Below are 18724 nucleotides of genomic sequence, written 5' to 3' on the forward strand. Positions count from 1 at the left end.
TCAGTCCACTTTTCCATGCTTTCAATGCTTGTGTTGGCAAAGACTTAAAATCATTACATAAAATTGTGAATTCTAGCACCCTCTATTGGCTCGCTTTAACCCATGGATAGAGAAGTGATGTCTGAAGTCAAACTAGGAATATTTTTTGAAAAGATTTGATAAAATATTTAACACTGAAAACGTAAAGAAAAAAAGACTCAAGGCAGGCTCAGGACAGAGAAGTATATTTTAGCTAAGTTTGAGTAACAATACAGCCTTCACATAAGGCTCAGAAGCATAGAGTATAATATGTATGCATAAATATGCATTCAAAACCACAAACCAAATAAATAAATAAATAAATACTTACAAATAAATAACGAGCATTTTGTGGAATATACAGTACATCAGTTGAAATGTTTTAGTATTGTCAAGAAGCAGTACCTTATGAATTCATGGAACAGGGGAATGGATATTCTGTGTTCAACATGCCCACAGTTGTCCAGATGTTTTGGCACACGCTGCCCTGTCTTGATGGTTTCTGAGCTGTTTTTTATGATTTTTTTTTTTTCTTGACCCATTTCCAGGACAGTGTTGCTGCTTTAAACAAACATAAAATGATAAATTCAGCCAGTATGCTCATAGAAGGTTCATAGAACCAGTGGCTCAAATACATGGCTCAATGATCGGAGCAATTCATACAATGTTAAAAGAATTCATAGACTTAATAATGGTTAAAAAATAAATGAGCAACATCAAAATAAGTTGCCATGGACAAATGTGCTGCATGTCAATCACAAAGGAATGCTTCCCCAGAAGATCGATTTTGTTTCCCTTCAAACTCTAGCATTTCAAGTCCCCGAACAAAGCTAAAACTACTCAAACCTCATGGATCCCTTTGTGAAATATTCCAGCCAATCAAATGGATGTTTTGAGATTTACAACAGCACCAAACTAAAAGAAAAAGAAAAAAACAACACATGTAAATTCAGCTTAAAGTGACTGCTACTGTGCATCACTTCCTTGTATGCAAAAAACACTTTGTGATACCAGTAAATGGAATTAAGTCATATCTACACTGAAACGAGAAGCACTGGAGTAACGTTGGGGGTAGTCTGCGGACACTAAGCTGTAAAACTGTGAAATGTTTTGTTTTAATGCTGAAATGTAATTGTTCAAACATCAAATGCAGAAATGAGACAAAACCTAAAAAATGTGTGTGTGTGTGTGTGTGGGGGATCAACATTGACCTAATACTGACATGGAAATAAGGACAATTTTACATCAGCTATGTACACCCATCACATTTTTGTGCCCGAGGAAAACCTCTTCCTTCTCCTCCCAGGATAAAAATAAATAAAAACGTAAAGAAACTGCAAAGAATGAGGAAAAGGGATAAGGCAGCAGAATACAGTCTTATGAGATTATCTCCCTTCTAAAGATGAGTCAGTCTGCAGGTTGGTTACATTTTGTTAGAGTGACAGTGACTACATAGAGGATACAGATAATAAACACTAACAAGTCAAAATACTGCTTAGCCGGGATTTTTTTTTCTTTTTTGAAGGTCTTCTTCATTACTAAACTGAATTAGGCCTTCCATCTACAGCAAATGTACTAACATACAATATAATACATTCCTATTTTCCTGCTCTTCCCGTACCATGAGGCAGAGAGGACTGAATTTGATCTACATGAGGGAAATAGCCACCTATGCTTCCTATACATCCAGGCAAATTCCTCTCAGGTCAGTGCATGTTCCTGTCTGTCACAGTGCCTGATGACATCTGTAAATACTGAGTGTCCTAACACTCCATTTGCTTCCTACAAACTGAGAAACTGAAGTACTTGAAAGCCAGCAACCAAATCATTTAGCTGTTTGAGTGCTGGCCACAAAGACTTCAGCACTATTTGAGGCCATCGTCTGTAGCTTTCTTCATATTGCTACTTGTTTCAAGTCTCACTTTTCCCTCAGCTTTCTTTCCTTTACATACTCATTGGTACATTCGCCTTCCTTCCCTCCCCACCCTCCCCTCCACTCTTCTCAGTGAGTGGCCAGCTCAGGCTCTGTGGAGCGCGTGCTGTAGCCATTGGCAGGCTGGGGCAGCGCACTGCCATCCGTCTGCTGCTCCTTTGGTGCGGCTGTGGGCGGGCGTGGTCTCTGAGAGCGGGAGGAGCCCGTGAATAGTCGCAGAGCGCCCCTGCAAATTAGGGAGAACCAATACAGCTGGGGGGCCATGAGCAGAGCAGCACCGAGGTTACAGTGCCATGGCACTGTGAAGGGAACCATGTGGAAGGGGATGGAGGCGTACCTGGTTAAAATCAGGAGACATAAAGGATTGTAGGACTGTAAACATGTTCTGAGTCTTATTTCCATAATCCATAAGGTAGAGATCATGTGGCAGTGCAAGTTACTAACCCCAGCTTAGCAAGACAGCAGAACATGAGAAAACAGATGGAAAGAAAGACATACCTTCCATAGACGTAGTAGAGGTAAGGGAAGAGGAGGACTCGACAGATGAAAAAAGTGATCAGCATAAGAGCCCCATTCACTTTGTGCAGGAGAGTGTGTTGCTGTTTGTACTGAGAGCGGAAAAAAAACAGAGGGAGAGGTCGAGAGAGAGGGAGAAAGAAAAGCAAGCAGTAAAGTTTGGTAAAAGCTGACGATGTTAATCTCATTTGCCATCGTAATATTGTTAATACCAACATTGTTATATTTGTTAATACTATCTGCATGGACTGAACAAGTGGCGATGGAGAGCACAGTATGCCATGCTGCTGGTTGTACACTGGTTGATGTCTACAGGGGGCAGTAGGGCAGTGTGTGCGTCAGTGAAGCAGTCCTTTTTTTACTTCTCATTTGTTTACAGCAAATGACTGAACTTTTATCTTGAACAGTCAACCTGCTTCAGTGAGATAACACTGAGAACAAGCTCACATGCATTTACCTACAAAAAGGTTTTCCTCTTCTCCATTCACTTGTCTCATTTCCTAGAATTACATGGTATCCCATCAAAGAATCCACTATTGTTTTTTTTTCTTTTTATTCTATAGGTACAAGAGGGCACAGCTGTTGTTTATCAAACGACCACATGTGCTGTTGTCAGGGACGGGAGGGGCAGGGTGTTGAGTGATAGAGGATAGAAGGACAAGCTGATATTGTATCTACTGAATATCCAGCCTAAATACTAGGGGCTATATTCAGAGGCTAACAGCTGTAGGAGTTTCAGATGAGGGACAAGCAGAAAGCAATGGAGGGGCAACCTTCACCCAGACACTGAAACACTGTACACACTCCTAAAGAAAACCTAAAACAGACAGAGGTGGATGCAGCTCCTACAATGTGCATTCACAAAAACTGTGTTACCGATTAACGACTGATGTTTCTGACAGTGTTGCTGTTCATGTGAGACACAGTCAACGGGGGCTGATGGGCATGAACAAGCTGCATGCTGGGAATGAGTGGAAATATAATCTCCATTGAATGAAAAAGGAAGAAAGAAGTGGAGAGTGCAGAAGAACTTTAGTGTGACACATGCGCATGCAACAACACTTAAAACTTTGACGCTGAACAAGGACACTTACCTGGATAAGGATTTTTCCTAAGCAGACAGATGGAGTGCTGAGCTCAGCCATGAACATTATACCCTGGAAATAATCTCCCTTTCCTTGCCGCCAAAACTAGAGAGAGAGAACGAATTATTTGTCAGTTACAGCTTTGTTCCTTTCCTTTCTAGCAGATTTGCAATAAAATATAAGTAAAGTTTTTTTCTTAATTCCCACTTTCTCACAGCCAGACAATACACAGTGAACAGTGAGCTTGTTTCATAGAGGTTGGTCTGATCAAGTAGTAGCTCATTCTTGTTTTGTTGCTTTTTCCTTGCTTTAACAGTAAACTGAATATCTTTGAGTTTTCTTATGTTTTACAGTAACTGATTGAGAAATAATTGGCGATTACAAAAATAATTGTTAGCTGCAACTCTAATACAATGATTTTGGAAAAAGTTTAGTTCCAAGCTTTTGAGGAGATGTTTTAACACAAGGTTGTCTGCACCACTCAACATACATTCATACTACATACTGCATTAGTTTGTCTCACGTTTGGAAACCTTTAAAAGTGACAAAACTATCTAGAAGTGGGTAGCGGCATTTAGATAAAGCAATATTTTTGCTCAACTCGCAGCCCAACAGAAAGAGCAATATGTGACAGTTACCACAGAGACGGGGAAGCAGACGGTGACCATGACAACATGGTGCAGCACCATGAGGAACTCGCGACGCAAGTAGCTGGTCAGTGCTGAGCTCATGTGCTGCGGTGCTGCAGAGGCCTCCTCGTGCCCTTTGACTCGTAGCTTGTACCAGTAGCACATGAACATTGCGTAGATGTCATACACGAAGTAGGGAACAGCAAACATGATGTAAGTGCTAGTCAGCCAGTGCCTGTGTGGAGAAGAGGAGATGGTGGATCTCAAAAACAGAAATGAAAGAATGAACAGTACAAGCTAAAAAAAAAATCACTCAAACAGACCTTTGATACTCGTAAGAACTTGTTGAGTTGGTGACTAAAACAGAGTTTGACACATCCATAATAACCAGTACAGTGATTACTTTCAAAACGAAACTGCTTTTCCCCTCTGCAATCCAAAAAAATCTCAATGGAACCCATTTCACCTGAATTTAAGACCCTCTTTAAAAAAAAAAAGTGAGAAAATGCTAGGGGCAGTTTTAAGTGGAAAAAACGTCATGATTGCTGAACTAAAAACTGCTTAAACACTTTGTCATTTACTGCTCTCTGACAAGGCATCAATGTCAAATTAGATTTTTGGTTTACATTTTAATTCAGCTCATATATGAACAGAAGCCCAGATCCCAAAGCGCCTTTTTGCCTGGTACATCTTAAAACCTGGGTTACTGACTTGTTACATACTAGACAGGACAGGCTGGTCGAATGTGACGGAATATTTTCTAATAAGCATTTCCTGACTTACTGGTCCTCGATGATGTCCTCGCAGGAAGAAGCAATGATGTAGCCAGCTGAGGAAGCCATGACTGCCTGAACTGACGACACCAACCTGGGAGCACACAATGGCAAGCAAACAAAATAATGCATTTCTCATTATCCAAGTTCTAGACTGTCTAGAGAGCACATGGAAAGAAAATAGTGCCCTTCCGCTTTTATGCTGAAACAATGCAGATGAAAGCACTTGGTAAAAATACACCCACAACAACCTGTCATACTCGGGAGTCATGCAAATAAATACACATGTCTACACAAGTCTCAACAATTTGATGACACTGTAGTAAAGTAGTAAGTACTACACACAGTAGAAGTACTTGCATTTTTGTAGGCACAAAGTTGAGTGTTGTATAACTGCATGGCATGTTGGTATCCGTATGGTTCTCACATGCAAGTCCACACAGAAAACAAAAACCAAGTATAAAAAGGTCTCACCTGGCAGACACAATGACTGCATCTCCTTCGCTCCATCTCAGTGCTGGGATGGACTTCAGGCATTGCTTGGACAGCAGGAAAAGGCCTGGAAAGAACACAGACCCAGCAGCTAGGATGGTCAGCATGGTCCCTGGTGATCTGTCTGAGAAGCAAAAAGTTCAGCGGGCAATCTGGTACTTGAGATCCGACGATCTTTCCCCTCTCTGAAAAACACAAAACATCAAACAGTGGATAAACAGTTCATATTGATCTCACTGGTGGCAACTCCCACATGTAAACATTTGGCTGCCTTTACTACATTAGCAAACAAAGTACGCTATCAAAGTCCAATGTATGTGGCAATATGTTATTCTAGCTTTAATGAAAGCCTTGCCATGTGTGCAATAAAGATGAAGTATAGCAGAGGAAAGGGTTATCAAAGACAGTCCAGGCACAATGTGGAAAATGGGCTTATATAAAAGTTGACAGAGGACAGTTCATGTGATAGAGAGCAGGGAGACTATATAATTACCGAGTAGAGTCAGGGGCAGAATATCAGCTGGAAGGCCCTTTTGTGCACCATACTGCCCTGACCATCTGAAAGCGCTATTCACATTTCTTCCTAGGACAACCATGTGGTAGTTCCATGCGGTTTTGCAGTTTGCTTACAGTAGACTAGCTGACTCATTAAAAAGTTGAAAGCCATTAACAAAATACGCATTGCGCTACTTTAAGTCCTGAACGTCGAAAATATCGACATAGGTATGAGCTGCTGGTGCATATAGTTCCTGATAACAACGTTAGCTAATATTACCTTTATGTAAAAAAAAAACAAAACAGAAAAAACGTTTAGCAGCCGAGCTTTGACGGGTAGCTCACAAAATAAGCAAACTGAGACCGGCTTGAGATTGACCTGAAATCAAACTACTCTGTTATTGGCGCCGATTTGCCAACCCGATAATGTAAACGTTAGCTTAAGCAACTTTGGCTACATTATGCAATGTTAAGTCCAAGAGCACACATGTCAAATCTATTTGCTACAGAACTAACGCAGCCTTAGCTATACTCTACGCTTTCTATCTAATACACCAGCTAGTTAAGCTAACAATAACACCAGCCAGCTACAGGTAACGCAAATTAACGAGCTTTACCATTAGGTTGTCAACTTGTTAGCAAAAAACTGGGTCAGTTAGCATGCAAGTATGGGGGTCTAATGAGGAGAGACAATATTGCTAACATTAAATGTCACCCCTAACCCTTGGTAAGCATGACCAACTGTCTGTGCTGCTGAATCAGTGCTAACAATGACGCTAGGACCGTTAGCTAACGTTAGCATCTATCCGAGACAGAGCCGTAACAGTTAGTCACCACTGCCTTGGTTAGCAACCATTTCGTTTGGAACACATTGAAAAAACAGTAGTTAGCAAGTTGATGACACCCACAAATGACAGCTAATACCCGAATGTGCCACTTTCTACGTTTTGTCACTCGTTCATGAAAACATTACGTTGACGCCAAACTGTTGTTACCTTGTTATTTGTTTGTAGCAGTTAGCAGTAACAACTGAGCAAACCGATCCCCGTGCACACCAACCATGGCTAACTGGCTAACAGATTTGGAGTGTACACATGTTTAGAAAAAAATAAAAATCTTAAACATATTTACACAGAGACTCTGCGGAGTCCGGTCAGCGGCCAGTCGAAACTCGTGTCCTGCAGAAAGCGTTTAACGTTAGCGATGTCCCAGGGCTCTCCGACTCGATGATCCGCATGTTTATGTGGCCACTTCAATGTCTGAAGGGTAGCAGCAGCGAGCTAACGCTAGCTTGCAGCAACTTAGATCGAAATCTATGCGAGGGCAGCTCACTGAGAGCATTGGTGACTAGCTTGTTATCTAGACAGCCTAAGCAAATAGCTAATTAAAACACGGCAAACCGACGAAAGACACAATGACACAATCTGATCCAGGTGTCAAGGTAACGCTAGCTTCTCCAGCCGCTATGTCATCGCATCTGTCTCGCAACAGCAGAGCTGGGCTGCCTCTGCCTGAGCCTCACAGATGCAACGTTGACTCAACACTGTGGACTGCTGCGCCAGCTAGTTCCTACAGGTCCAGGCAGAAGCTCATGTCATGACGAGAAATTTGCACCACTCACTGCACTGCATTTTGTAAATTGGGTTTTGCTGTTTTCCGTGAAGGGAAATGCTGAATGGATTCACCATAAGGAGACCGTCTATTCCAGCTGCATTCATAGTTTACAATATCTATGTTGTCCACTTAAAAAATACAGTGATTTAGGTGCAAACAAAATGATCTAGCATTTATGTATTTAATTCAGAAAATCGATGTAAATCTGTAAAAAGAACTAAAGACTGACAGGTAGTTGCCTAGCCAATGATGTCATCTGTGTCTGTACAGAGAGGAGTGTTTATCTTTGACCTGTTAATCATTTGGCCTTTGCATCGAACAGCATTTGCAAATAAACCGAGCAGTTATCAGGTCTTAGCTGCACATTGTCAGAGATGTTTGGTACTGCTTGGAGCTTGCTATGCTTAGAGGCCTGAAGATTACACGCCAATCGTGCAATTTGTTCAAGCATTGCAGTGATAATCCAGCTCTGTCCTTAAGGTTAACAGGATATGGTAAAACGGTAACACTGGCTTGGACTGTTTCTTCAAGTCGGAAGAACTGTAAAAGAGAACAAGAAGTTGTTCTGTGGGAAAAGTTTTTTTTTGTTATCACTGATTTATAACCTATAATAAAACGCAACATTGGTTAGTAGAATATCTCCTTTTTGTTAGCTGTTATATCAATTGTGTACTCAAAACAATACATCTTGTGTCTTCTTGTAATAGTTTGTGCAGTAGTAAGAACAAAGATCAATACATGCAGACACATACACACATACTGTGTATTTAACACACATATATATATATGGCATATGTTATTATTATTAAGTGCATTCCATAAGTTATTTTGTGTCCAAGTATTTGAAAGAAGTTTTTGGTCTATCTACTTTACTCAAAATTGTCTCATGAACTTAAATCAGTGTTTTCATACATTTCCCAGAATTTCTTTCACTTCTCTGTAGAGAGTGTGTCTGAACCTGTTGTTTTCAGCTTTACAGTGGAGCTCACAGTGATAACATAGTGCAGTAAGAGCAAGATATCATGTTTGTCAAGTAAAGAAACGCTGATAGTTGTTGCCGCTGCATTCCTTTGTGGTCTACTTAAGCTGTGTGAATGGGATTTTCATTGTATGATTTTTAAACAATGTAGCAGAACAGCTGTGTTTAAAAAGAAGATATACAGGGAAAGTGATCCTTGCACATTTATATTGTATTCAGACAGGATATTGACTCAAAGTACCTTATGGTAAATGTATTGAATCATTCGGTTAACGGTCAAGCTACTGTACCTTTAGCAGGCATTTCTTAACTTTTTATATTTATAAATAAAATTTAACAAATGTGTCGACAGTGTGCAGGAACTTTTTTTCTTATTTAGGAAAAATGCCTGTTCTTTGATAATGAAAGGTGGATATCAAAACCTAACAGTTACCATGGATTATTGGGAAACCTTTTAGTAACTTGTGCTGTAGCTGTGCTGAATGCATCACTTTTAATGTGTGTATAGATAGATTTGTTTTTCATGTATTGTGTGGTCAGTCCTGATGGCACACTGTGTCCCACTGAAAGAGATAACAGGGGAACACGTGTACTGGTTATCTATGCCGATGACATATAGGGCATGTCATGAATTCCTATTGTGCACCATTAAGAAATTATCAAGTCATTGTACATTAACAACAATTAATAAATGTTAATAAATGAATTCACAGTTACATCATACAAACATTTTTAGCCTTTGCTACTAAGTATTTCCAGAATCCAGTTGCATAGAAAAAGATCCTTTAGGAAATGCATATAATCAGCCTCTCTGACAGCAGACACTTCTTATTCCTATAGAACTATGAAGCTGTTTTTTTTTTTTGTTTTTTTTTTATCATTTTCAAAATCAAACTGCAAACAATGACATGTTGCTGCATGATCCATAGTCTTTGTTTATGTCACATTTACAAGCTACGGTATGGGGTAGATTGGACGGACATGTCTAAGCGTATGTTGACAGTGTAATGACCTGGCGGGTATAATGGTGTGTCAGGATTCTGATTGCAACTTGTCACTACTACTGATTTTTTCTGGGTCGTACTGCAGCTTATACATGTTTGCATCGGACTATCAGTTCAATAAAAGCTTCATATTCCTATGAGAATCAGTGTTGTTCTACTTTCCCTTTTTCTATCTAACTGGACTCCACCTAATTTGGTGGCATATAAATTAATGAATGAGGTAACTGAGAGTTAATGCTCATTGATTAATAAGATATTTTCAAGTAATCACATAAAGTCATAATGACTTGATCCTTTCATAATAGTGATCATTAGGAATTCATGACACATCCTGGATGAAGTCATTATGCGTTATGCATTAGTTATGCATTACTTCAGCATGTGTTTTGTGTTACCAATGATGGCTAGCAAGACGAATATGGAAGAATCACAACATGCAGGTCAAACATCCGGCTGGACAACATCACATCCAGACCGAATGACTGTGAATCATGCCAATAAGAAGCTGTGGTGCAGAAGTGATTGTCTCGGTGAAAAGATCAGAACACAGAACAATGCCTGTTTACCCCTTTTACTTTAAATTGTCCAAATTACAAAATAATAACATGATCTCTACTTCATCTACAAAATAACATAATATTTATGACTGTAGTAAGCATCATTGATTTTTTTTTGCTCTAACAACCTTTTAGACATGCATACTGTTGAGAAATATAAAAATATAAATATAAATACATCCCATTAATATTCTTAATGAATCCATGACTAAGATTTGAAATATTTCATCATAAAAGAATTAAAATGCAGTTGAGTACGATAAGGCATTAAGATGTATCACAAGAGCTGTACAGAATCCTAGAGTAGAGGTATTATTTTTTTCTTAGTGTAATGGAGAAAACCTAAAATTAACTGTTTAATAAATCACTACTTTTTCTCAACAGGAAAAACACATTTCCAAAGAAAGAAAAGGAAGAAAGAAAGAAACAACTCTACAAATGTCAAGGTAACATATTAACACAAAACTGAAAAAGCACTCCAGTACAAAACCAGGATTTGTTTACAGCATACCTAGTGGTGTTGTCAAACTGCCATTGTACTTCTGACTTGTGACTTTATAAGCCCTTTCCTGACACCACACATCACTCACAATATAACTCAAAGCAACCAAAAAATATCCAATGGACAAGTGACCATTCTTCACATGATTAATGTGGAACGATAATGACTTGCGTTCAGAACATTATGTGCTATACAGAGAGTTAAATGACTAAATCTAATGCATAAGTGTCACTCATTGGACTGGTACATAGAGAAAACAAAGGACTATGGCAATGACCGTTACAATCAAATGAATGGCCAACGATGTTAAAAGTTTTCTGAATAAAATCAACACTTTTATAAATATCATTGTTTACAGCCAACTAACTTAGTGGAACTGCTAAAAGTTTCTTTTGTTATGACAGCTCCCTAACAATAAGCATGACTGAGCTAGCTTGTTTTCATGCAAAAGGTAGTTCTCAGGTGCAAGAATCGCCATGTCAGAAGCTGAAGTGTTGTTGATTAGCAGTTATGTTTTTTGTTTGTTTTTTGTTTTTTTAAATGGCCAGACTCAGAGAGGAAGACTCAGAGCAAGAAAATCCAAGAAATCTCAAACCCATTTTGATCCTCACTGAATCAAACAATAACAATTTAAGGTGCTTGACACTCCTGAACACAACTCTATTCTTACCTGTGTACTTTTAGGAAACAAATTAACAAGTACATCCCACAATACAATTACACACGGACCATAACGTGTATGGTCTTCTGTCCTGATCTAGAAACAGCCCTCTAGAAACTTAATAAACTAGCATTACAGCTTCAAATCAAATGTTGATTTTAGTTTTGTAGACAAACACGCTAGCATGCTAGAAGAGCCCTGACTTACACACACCCAAACACACAACTTCCCTTCTAATGTGTATCTTCCTTATGTTTTCCTAGAGCTACTCTCACCCTACTGCTTCTTTTTAACGCAAGCCATTTGGATTCTCAGTAAGTGAGCGGCAAAATGGAGGTAAGATCAGAGCTGGTGTGAGATATACAGTACTTGGTGCACTTGCAGAGAGCAGCCAATGCCAGGGTTGAGGGAAGAGGGGGAGAGAGAAAGAGAGAGAGAGAAAGAGAGAAAGAGAGAGAGAGAGAGAGAGAGGGCAGAGAGGGGAGAGTAATACAGTAGATGCTCACAATACCACAGTTTCATTAGAGTCTTAAATGCACAAGAGCATTCAGGAACATTTGGACGACACATCCATGTTTGTCGTTAGTGTCAGTGAACCTGCTGCAGCCACAGAGGTCCCTCTTTCCATGACTTCATCGCTCTATTAATACAGCTCTTCTTTTTCCTCCGTTTCTCCGACGCTCCAGCTCTGCAGCTCTGAGGTGAAACTGCTCTTGAGCGCTGACTGGTGTTAATCTCCCCCACCCTTAATCCTAACCTTACCTATAAGTGGGGACATGACAAAACTGAAACCGGATCAGCATCTACGAGTAACTTCAACCTTCTCTAACCTTGCCCTCTGTTAAGGGACTGAGGTCGTTATTGCTGCGCTCTCTATTGCTAACTGTGGGGCTGCGGTGCTGCAATGCTAGAGCAGTCTGTGACAAGCAGGTCCACCACCGTGTTACCAGTGACATACACAGTGGGTGCTGTCACCATGTTGCTAAGGGAGACGGAGCTGCTGGCAGCCACATTAGAGGTGATGGGGCTCGGGGCACCCTGGTTGTTGCTATGGGTGCCCATGTGCCCCTGGAGTTGGGTGGGCGTCTTGCAGTGGACGCCACACAAGTGGCAGACGAGTACGCCGCCAGAGGCTGTGCCGCCAAAGCCCCCTGGACTGTCCTTCCACTCCTGGCCATGGTGCTTCTGGGCATGGACACGAAGGTACGTCAGTGTGGTGAAGCCTGATGGAGGAGAGGAGAGTTATTCCAGCGAGAGACGTTAGAGCAGAAGTTCGCTCAGCGCTAAGCCAAACAAAGATCCAAGCAAGCAATTACAGGTGAGCATGGAATTATGTGCGTCTGCTCTGCTTTCTGTTTTATCATTATTACATTTTTAGATATCAAGGGAGACAAAGGATGAAACAGAAACAAGGGAGAGAGATGCAACAAAGGTTCCTAGTCAGATTCGAACTGAGGACCTTGTGGTTCACGTTCAGCATCCTAACCATAAACTTACTGCGGTTACAGAGATGGCAGGCGTGGTGCTGCGACTGGTTGTGCACCCTCATGTGATCTGTGATGTAAGCAGCAGACAGGAGCTTCCCACAGATGTGGCAGGGGACCTTCTCCTCATGGCGAATCATATGCGCACGCAAACGATCCTTCGTTGCAAAGCTGGACTCACAGGTCTGAAAAAGAGGAGGAGGGGACTGATGAGTGATTACTGAGAAATATAGAAAAAGTTAAATGCTGTGCACAGGTACGGGCTCTTCAACAGTCAACTTTTAAAGTCTGGAAAGATTAAAAATGTGTCAACAAAAAGCAATGTCAATAATCGTGTGTGAGATTTATATAATTTTCAGTTTCACATTTTATAACATTTAAATCAGCCGGCGTTCAAGTGACGCACTGAAGATGATGACCATTGTTCAACCACTCTTTGTGGAAAATAACATATAAACACACACATATATATATATATATATATATATAAATATAATGTACAGTATGTGATGAAGTATGTTTGTCACACATGTCACGAGTCTCGCTTTATCCAGTTCAGTTCATATTCATATTCTCAAAGGTCATTTACTCATGCCAACAGATGTCTGTATGAGTCAGGTGATGTATGAGCCAATGACCTTGACTTCACTGTTTACATGAATGGACTTAAAAACAGATGGCGTGTACAGTGAGGATATTTGGCAGGATGAACATGACGTACGGGGCATTTGAAGGGTCTCTCTGAGGAGTGCACCTGTCTGACGTGACTGTTGAGATGGTCAGGCCTTCGGGAAGAAAGAGAGGAAACAATTGGTGGTGAAGAATGTAGTACACATTAAACTCCTTACACAGTGTGACAACTTAAACCGTTTCACAGTATCACCTGGAGAACGCTTTGCCACAGTGGGGGCAGACGTAGGGTTTTTCCACACCGCCCTGGTGCGAGCGCACATGGTGGCTCATGCGGTCCTTCCTCTTGAAGCGCTGCTGGCAGATGGGACAGGAGAACGGCTTCTCGTCCGAGTGGGACAGGCGGTGGCGGTTGAGATGGTAGACGTCGCGGAAGGCCTTCCCACACGTCTCGCAGGCGTGGTTCTTTCTCACCGGGTTTGGGTTGGGGTTTGTGGGCCGCTGAGACAAAACAGACAAGCAGATAAACACACTCCAGAGTTTAGATGGGAAGCATTTTCCACACAGATCTGCCGTTATATACACAAAGAGAAATACATTCAGTGTCAACATTTTCATATTTTTATATCTTTTGTTGAAACCATGCAAATGCACACAGATATTTTTTGCCTGATTTGCACCAAAGTTGCATGACTGACTACTTCCTGCTGGACGTTAAGTCTTTATCTGCTTTCACACTGTTTGTGTTACAGAGAACATGCAGGGGAGCGTGGGGGGCTTCTAGCACAGTGTTTCTCAAACTGGGGACCAGTGCCAATCACTGGAATTTACTGGTCCCTGAACCAATGATTTTTACATTGATATTTAGTCAAATGTAACACACAGGAGACTTTCATTAAAATGAAATTATACCAAGCAGGTGACACACAGTCCCAAACTGTAAAAGAAGTTGGTTTAACCATCTTCATGGCCAAGCAGCTTAAGAAACAACATGCTTGAAGGTTTGGGGTTGTCGACAGCCATCTCCACAAGGCCCTGACCCACCTGTACTGTCGCCCCTGTGGCCATGACGACAGCAGCAGGAGGCGGAGCATGGGGGTTAACACTAGCCATTACGTTTGGCATGGCAACCCCTTCACCATCCTGACTACCCAGGGGAGGCTGCTGTGCACCCACCAGCACGCCGGGAGGGGCGAGAGGGGGAGGCGCGGAGAGGTGTAGCAGGGAGAGGGGAACAGTGGGCCTCTCCGCCCTCCCTCCGGCCCCCACCGCCATCACCGACGGGGCCGCCACCGCCACCGCCACCTGGCCGGCTGCTCCCTCCTTTGCCCCCTCCGCCTGCTCTCTGGCCCTGTCCTTCATGCGTACCCCAGTGTGGACCGACTGGTGCCGCCGCAGGTTGTAGTTGTTCTTGAACTGCTTGTTGCAGATGGCACAGATGTGGGGCACGCGGGTCGGCCGAGACACTGGCTTCACTGGACCAGAGGGAGGCGGGAGACAAAACAGAAAGAGAGAAAGATGATTATGTATTTTCAAAGACGTGATTTTCTAATAACAACAATTCCATTGAAAAGGAAACTATGATATGACACGATCAGGAGAAGGATAAATGGCTGATACTGAAGAATCAGTAAAAAGTTGAGATACAGCAAATAGAGCATCTATTTCCAACTCAATTGTGTTGGTAATATTCAGTTCAAGGCACAACGGAAAACTAATACTAAAATCATTAGCAGAACAATGTAGTAATGAATCATTTAAGTCATTTATCAAGCAGACAGTCAAACATTCAGCTTCTCAAAAAGTTGCTGCTTCCCTGTGTTTTCTATCACTGTGAATTGAATATCTTTGGGTTTTATACAAAACCAGCTGTTTGAAAATATGTTGGGCTCAATTCAAAGATTAAGCAACGGACTGATTAGAGGAACTTGAAAACATTCACAGTGGAGAGGTAGAAAAGTTTTGTTGTTGCAAAAATAAAGTTTTGCAACAACAAAACTGCTGTTATTTTTATGTCTGTAACTATGACTAACAGATTAATTGACTAACTGTCTCCAATGTAATCATAGGCTGCAGCTCTGCTAATCACCAAGGCTTAATCTTGTTTGGTTACTTAAATGTCAATGTACAGCAAGGTTACATGGGTTTATTCAAATATTTAAGTTAGGAAATTTCTTAGTGTGGAAAAGTAAAAGTATTAGGGTTTAATAACAATGATTATATATACATATATATATATAGATATACTGAACACATTAATATCAAGAAACATTACAATGCTGTTGAACGTGTCATGTGCTGGATGACTGCTTGTCTATCATATCCTGAACATTGAATTTTGGTGTCTGTATTTGCAAAATACAATTTCATCGAGTGGACTTTTTGACTTTACTTGAATTTTTAGATCCAAATTGAACTTGTAGAATCGAAGCAATTTGCTTGTCTAATTGTTTTTGAACATCAGGCACTTGAACCTGACCTCTGAACATTTCAGCGAGGGGAATTCAGACCATGTACAGTCAGACAGATAGTTTCTGAAGTGTTTAGAAGTGATTACATTTCACATTTTGGTATTCAGACGCTTATAAGATTCACATCTCTTATGGACATTCCCTCCATGTGTCCCGTCTTTCCATCTGTCTCTACCGGGCTTTTATCACCTGACTGAGTTCAGCACAGACACTGGATTATCCAAATCAGATTTCACTGATGTTTTTCACTCTCATCAGCTCCACAGGTGCAGAGTGCAGTGCAGTGTCCCTCACCAGGCAGGGGTTCCTCACTGAGAGCAGCAGTGTCCACAGTTGAAGGAGGCTGTGCTATGTGCTCTGTGGGTGGGGTTTGGGGAGAACTCGTATGCACTGGCATGAGCTCTGATTGGAGGCTCCCCTCCACTTGGTTTTGGGTGGGAGTATTCTGGAGAAGCAAGTAGAAGGCCATCACCAAAAGTAAACACAAGTCACAGCATTATCTTGAAGGTGCTACGTTGTCATACAAGATGTGAGGACTGCAGGACACCCACTGAGTGGCCTGTGAGAAAAGGCGCGCAGTAAAAATGAGAAGCAGAGAGAAACACAAGGGCCAATAATGCCTGCTCAACAAGCCTACCTGGAAGAGAAAATTGCTCCAAGCAGCATCCATTTTGCGCCACAGCGATGGAGATTATAAAGTCAGCTCCTGATTGAGATCGAGGACAGCAGCCTTTGCATTGTTTTGATCGGCCCACCGATGATGATTGAGGCGCAAACAGTCGCCTGTCCTGCAGCAGAAACGACGGGCTCCTGGATTCTCTTGAAAAACGTGAATAAAGTCGTCTGCAAAAATATGCTTTTCTCATTGAGGTAGCCTAATGCTGTCAATTAAAATGCACGCAGCTGTTGACTAACGCAGGCTGCCGTACACAGGCAGGAGTGGAGCAGGCCAGGTCCAATAATGGCCTGTTTCTCTTTGACTTTGGTTTCTAACTTTAATTCATTAAACACTAATCTCACTGAAACGCAACATCACCCAACAAAACTGCTCTCAAAAACCAAAAAGAAAATCGCATATTACAGTATCACACTTTAGCAATAAACATAAACAATTCTACGTGAAATAAATGCATTTTTACGCAAGAGAACAAATATGGGTTATAACACACGCATCTGGTAGCACAGCAGGTCATGCTTTGTTTTTAATTTATGAATCTATTTTTCCGATTTCCCCCAATAGGCCAATCGGGTGTTTGTCGAAGCCTCGCTGTTGGATTCAAGCCCTGACCCCGGCGAGCGGCGCTCTCGCCGGGCCGCAGCCTATCGCTCCACCTCGGCCGTTCAGCTGCGAGGATGTCATCTTTCTTTTTTTATCGCCCGCTCTCCCTCCTCCCTCCCTGTCTCTTTCTTCCTTTTCTTTTTTAATTCCTCTTTCTTCTCCCCCTCCTCTCCTTTCCTCGCACCGCTATGTCCCACTTGCTCTTAAAGGGATAGGGTTTCCTCTTTGGACACCCCCCTCTCATTTCCGTCTCCCTCGGCGGAGCCTGTCCTCTCCCCTTCCTTCCTGGGATTTTCGGCCGACACAAAATGCACTACAGTGTTTTTTTTTTTTCTTTCTTCCTCAGGCCAGCTGGAACAGATCTCCCGCACCGCAGAAAACAGCCAGAATGACTTTCCATTAAGGGAGAGATGACAGACGCATCTTAAAGGGCAGTGCGCACAGATCCTCCCAGTCAGCCCATAATAATGATGTCAGAGTCAGATATAGTACACAGGACGAATAGCAGCTCAGGATACACACACAATAGATGAGAAATAGATCAGGATAATTGCGTTTGCGTTATATAAATACGGATAAGAAGATAATATATGAATATGATAGTGTTATTAGCCTATTTATAATTCCAAGGAGTGAGAATCTATAATAAACAATAAACTAAACCTGAAAGATTGCTGGATTAATTGATTAGTCAAGAGATCAAAATTTACTAGCAGCTACTTTTATGATTGAATAATAATTTGAGCCACTTTTAAGTTAAAATCCCCCAAATCTACTGGTTCCAGCTTCTGAAATGCAAACTGAATATCTGATAAATAAAATAAATTAATATATTTTAATGTTTATGCTGTGAAAAATTGCACTGAGCATATATATATATATATATATATATAAATATATAAATATATATTTTATTTTTTTTTCCTTTCAATTTCTGTCATATTATGGACAAATAATTCATTGAGAAATTGAGAAAATGTTGATCAATAATAAAATAATCATTAGTTGTTGCCCTACACAAGGATTAATGCCCATCATCAAACATTTGCACTATTTTCCTACTAGATTTCATATTACTAAAAAATAACAGGCAGACTGACTGATAAGTAGAATAATTTAATGTTGCAGCTAATGATTATTTTTGTTATAGATTAATCTGTTGATTATATTCTGGATTTAAAGAGAAACAACAACAACAATAACTTCTTCACAGTTTCCCAAAGCCCAGGTTGACATTGTCAGATCAAACAGTCAGCAGTCAGAAACAGCAAATGTTCACATTTGGTATTTTTATCTTTAGAAAAATTGGTTTGAATGAAGAATTAACTTCTGTCAATTGACTTATCTTGTTTCAACTCTAAAAGAAGTTAGTTGCAGCCCTGTAAAAAACATCTTCATTATATTGTCATCAGAGCAAAATATTTCAAATCCAGACAAATTAATGTGTTAATATCAATTTATTATCTTTTTTTTAAATTACTTTTTAAAGCACCCCATTTCTTTTCCAATACATGTGTTAAGACCCTTCTTCCTTCTCCTCCTCAAGCTTGGATTTGCTTGATTTGAATGTTTAATAAGGATTTCAACCCCCCCCCCACCCCT

General features: G+C 40.9%; 2 protein-coding genes and 1 long non-coding RNA gene across 8 annotated transcripts; 1 reads left to right on the plus strand and 2 right to left on the minus strand.

Moving 5' to 3' along the window:
- Positions 1 to 208: 208 nt before the first annotated feature.
- On the minus strand, positions 209 to 7739 carry tlcd3bb (TLC domain containing 3Bb). 4 transcript variants are annotated; one of them, XM_023411303.2, is made up of 7 exons: positions 7073 to 7739; positions 5429 to 5570; positions 4965 to 5048; positions 4191 to 4416; positions 3562 to 3657; positions 2450 to 2559; positions 209 to 2288 (listed from the first exon to the last, which is right to left on the minus strand). In XM_023411303.2, exons 2-7 carry the CDS (start codon positions 5551 to 5553, stop codon positions 2021 to 2023), a joined length of 909 nt encoding a protein of 302 aa, XP_023267071.1. In that variant the 5' UTR covers positions 5554 to 5570; positions 7073 to 7739; the 3' UTR covers positions 209 to 2020. The 4 variants fall into 4 exon arrangements, with proteins under 4 accessions (XP_023267071.1, XP_023267070.1, XP_023267069.1 ...); XM_023411302.2 differs by having other exon boundaries at positions 5429 to 5631; positions 7073 to 7732; XM_023411301.2 differs by lacking the exon at positions 7073 to 7739 and adding an exon at positions 5940 to 7065.
- A 2354-nt stretch (positions 7740 to 10093) lies between these two features.
- Positions 10094 to 17090, minus strand: mazb (MYC-associated zinc finger protein b (purine-binding transcription factor)). 3 transcript variants are annotated; one of them, XM_087175352.1, is made up of 7 exons: positions 16481 to 17090; positions 16138 to 16288; positions 14741 to 14847; positions 13626 to 13873; positions 13464 to 13527; positions 12756 to 12927; positions 10094 to 12481 (listed from the first exon to the last, which is right to left on the minus strand). In XM_087175352.1, exons 1-7 carry the CDS (start codon positions 16511 to 16513, stop codon positions 12138 to 12140), a joined length of 1119 nt encoding a protein of 372 aa, XP_087031478.1. In that variant the 5' UTR covers positions 16514 to 17090; the 3' UTR covers positions 10094 to 12137. The 3 variants fall into 3 exon arrangements, with proteins under 3 accessions (XP_087031478.1, XP_023267061.1, XP_023267060.1); XM_023411293.1 differs by having other exon boundaries at positions 14549 to 14847; XM_023411292.1 differs by having other exon boundaries at positions 14417 to 14847.
- On the plus strand, positions 16534 to 18582 carry LOC147818827 (uncharacterized). Its single transcript, XR_015437559.1, has 2 exons — positions 16534 to 16672; positions 17084 to 18582. It is a non-coding gene; the product is annotated as an uncharacterized LOC147818827 (long non-coding RNA).
- The last annotated feature ends 142 nt before the right edge of the window (positions 18583 to 18724 follow it).

This window comes from Seriola lalandi, unplaced genomic scaffold (assembly GCF_002814215.2).
Source record: "Seriola lalandi dorsalis isolate HSWRI2012SDOR001 ecotype SW California unplaced genomic scaffold, Sedor1 jcf7180002054464, whole genome shotgun sequence".
NCBI lineage: Eukaryota > Metazoa > Chordata > Actinopteri > Carangiformes > Carangidae > Seriola > Seriola lalandi.

What these genes read in the sequence shown, in the direction of transcription:
- tlcd3bb (XM_023411301.2), bottom strand. Translation starts at nt 6,042, where the DNA reads ATGGTTGTCCTAGGAAGAAATGTGAATAGCGCTTTCAGATGGTCAGGG. An exon ending in TCTGCTTCCCCGTCTCTGTG is followed by an intron (nt 3,658 to 4,190) that starts GTAACTGTCACA and finishes CTCTCTCTCTAG; the next exon opens with TTTTGGCGGCAAGGAAAGGG. An exon ending in TAGGAAAAATCCTTATCCAG is followed by an intron (nt 2,560 to 3,561) that starts GTAAGTGTCCTT and finishes TTCCGCTCTCAG; the next exon opens with TACAAACAGCAACACACTCT.
- mazb (XM_023411292.1), bottom strand. Translation starts at nt 16,513, where the DNA reads ATGGATGCTGCTTGGAGCAATTTTCTCTTCCAG. An exon ending in CAGTGAGGAACCCCTGCCTG is followed by an intron (nt 14,848 to 16,137) that starts GTGAGGGACACT and finishes CCTCTGGTCCAG; the next exon opens with TGAAGCCAGTGTCTCGGCCG. An exon ending in CTGCCATCTCTGTAACCGCA is followed by an intron (nt 12,482 to 12,755) that starts GTAAGTTTATGG and finishes CTCCTCCATCAG; the next exon opens with GCTTCACCACACTGACGTAC.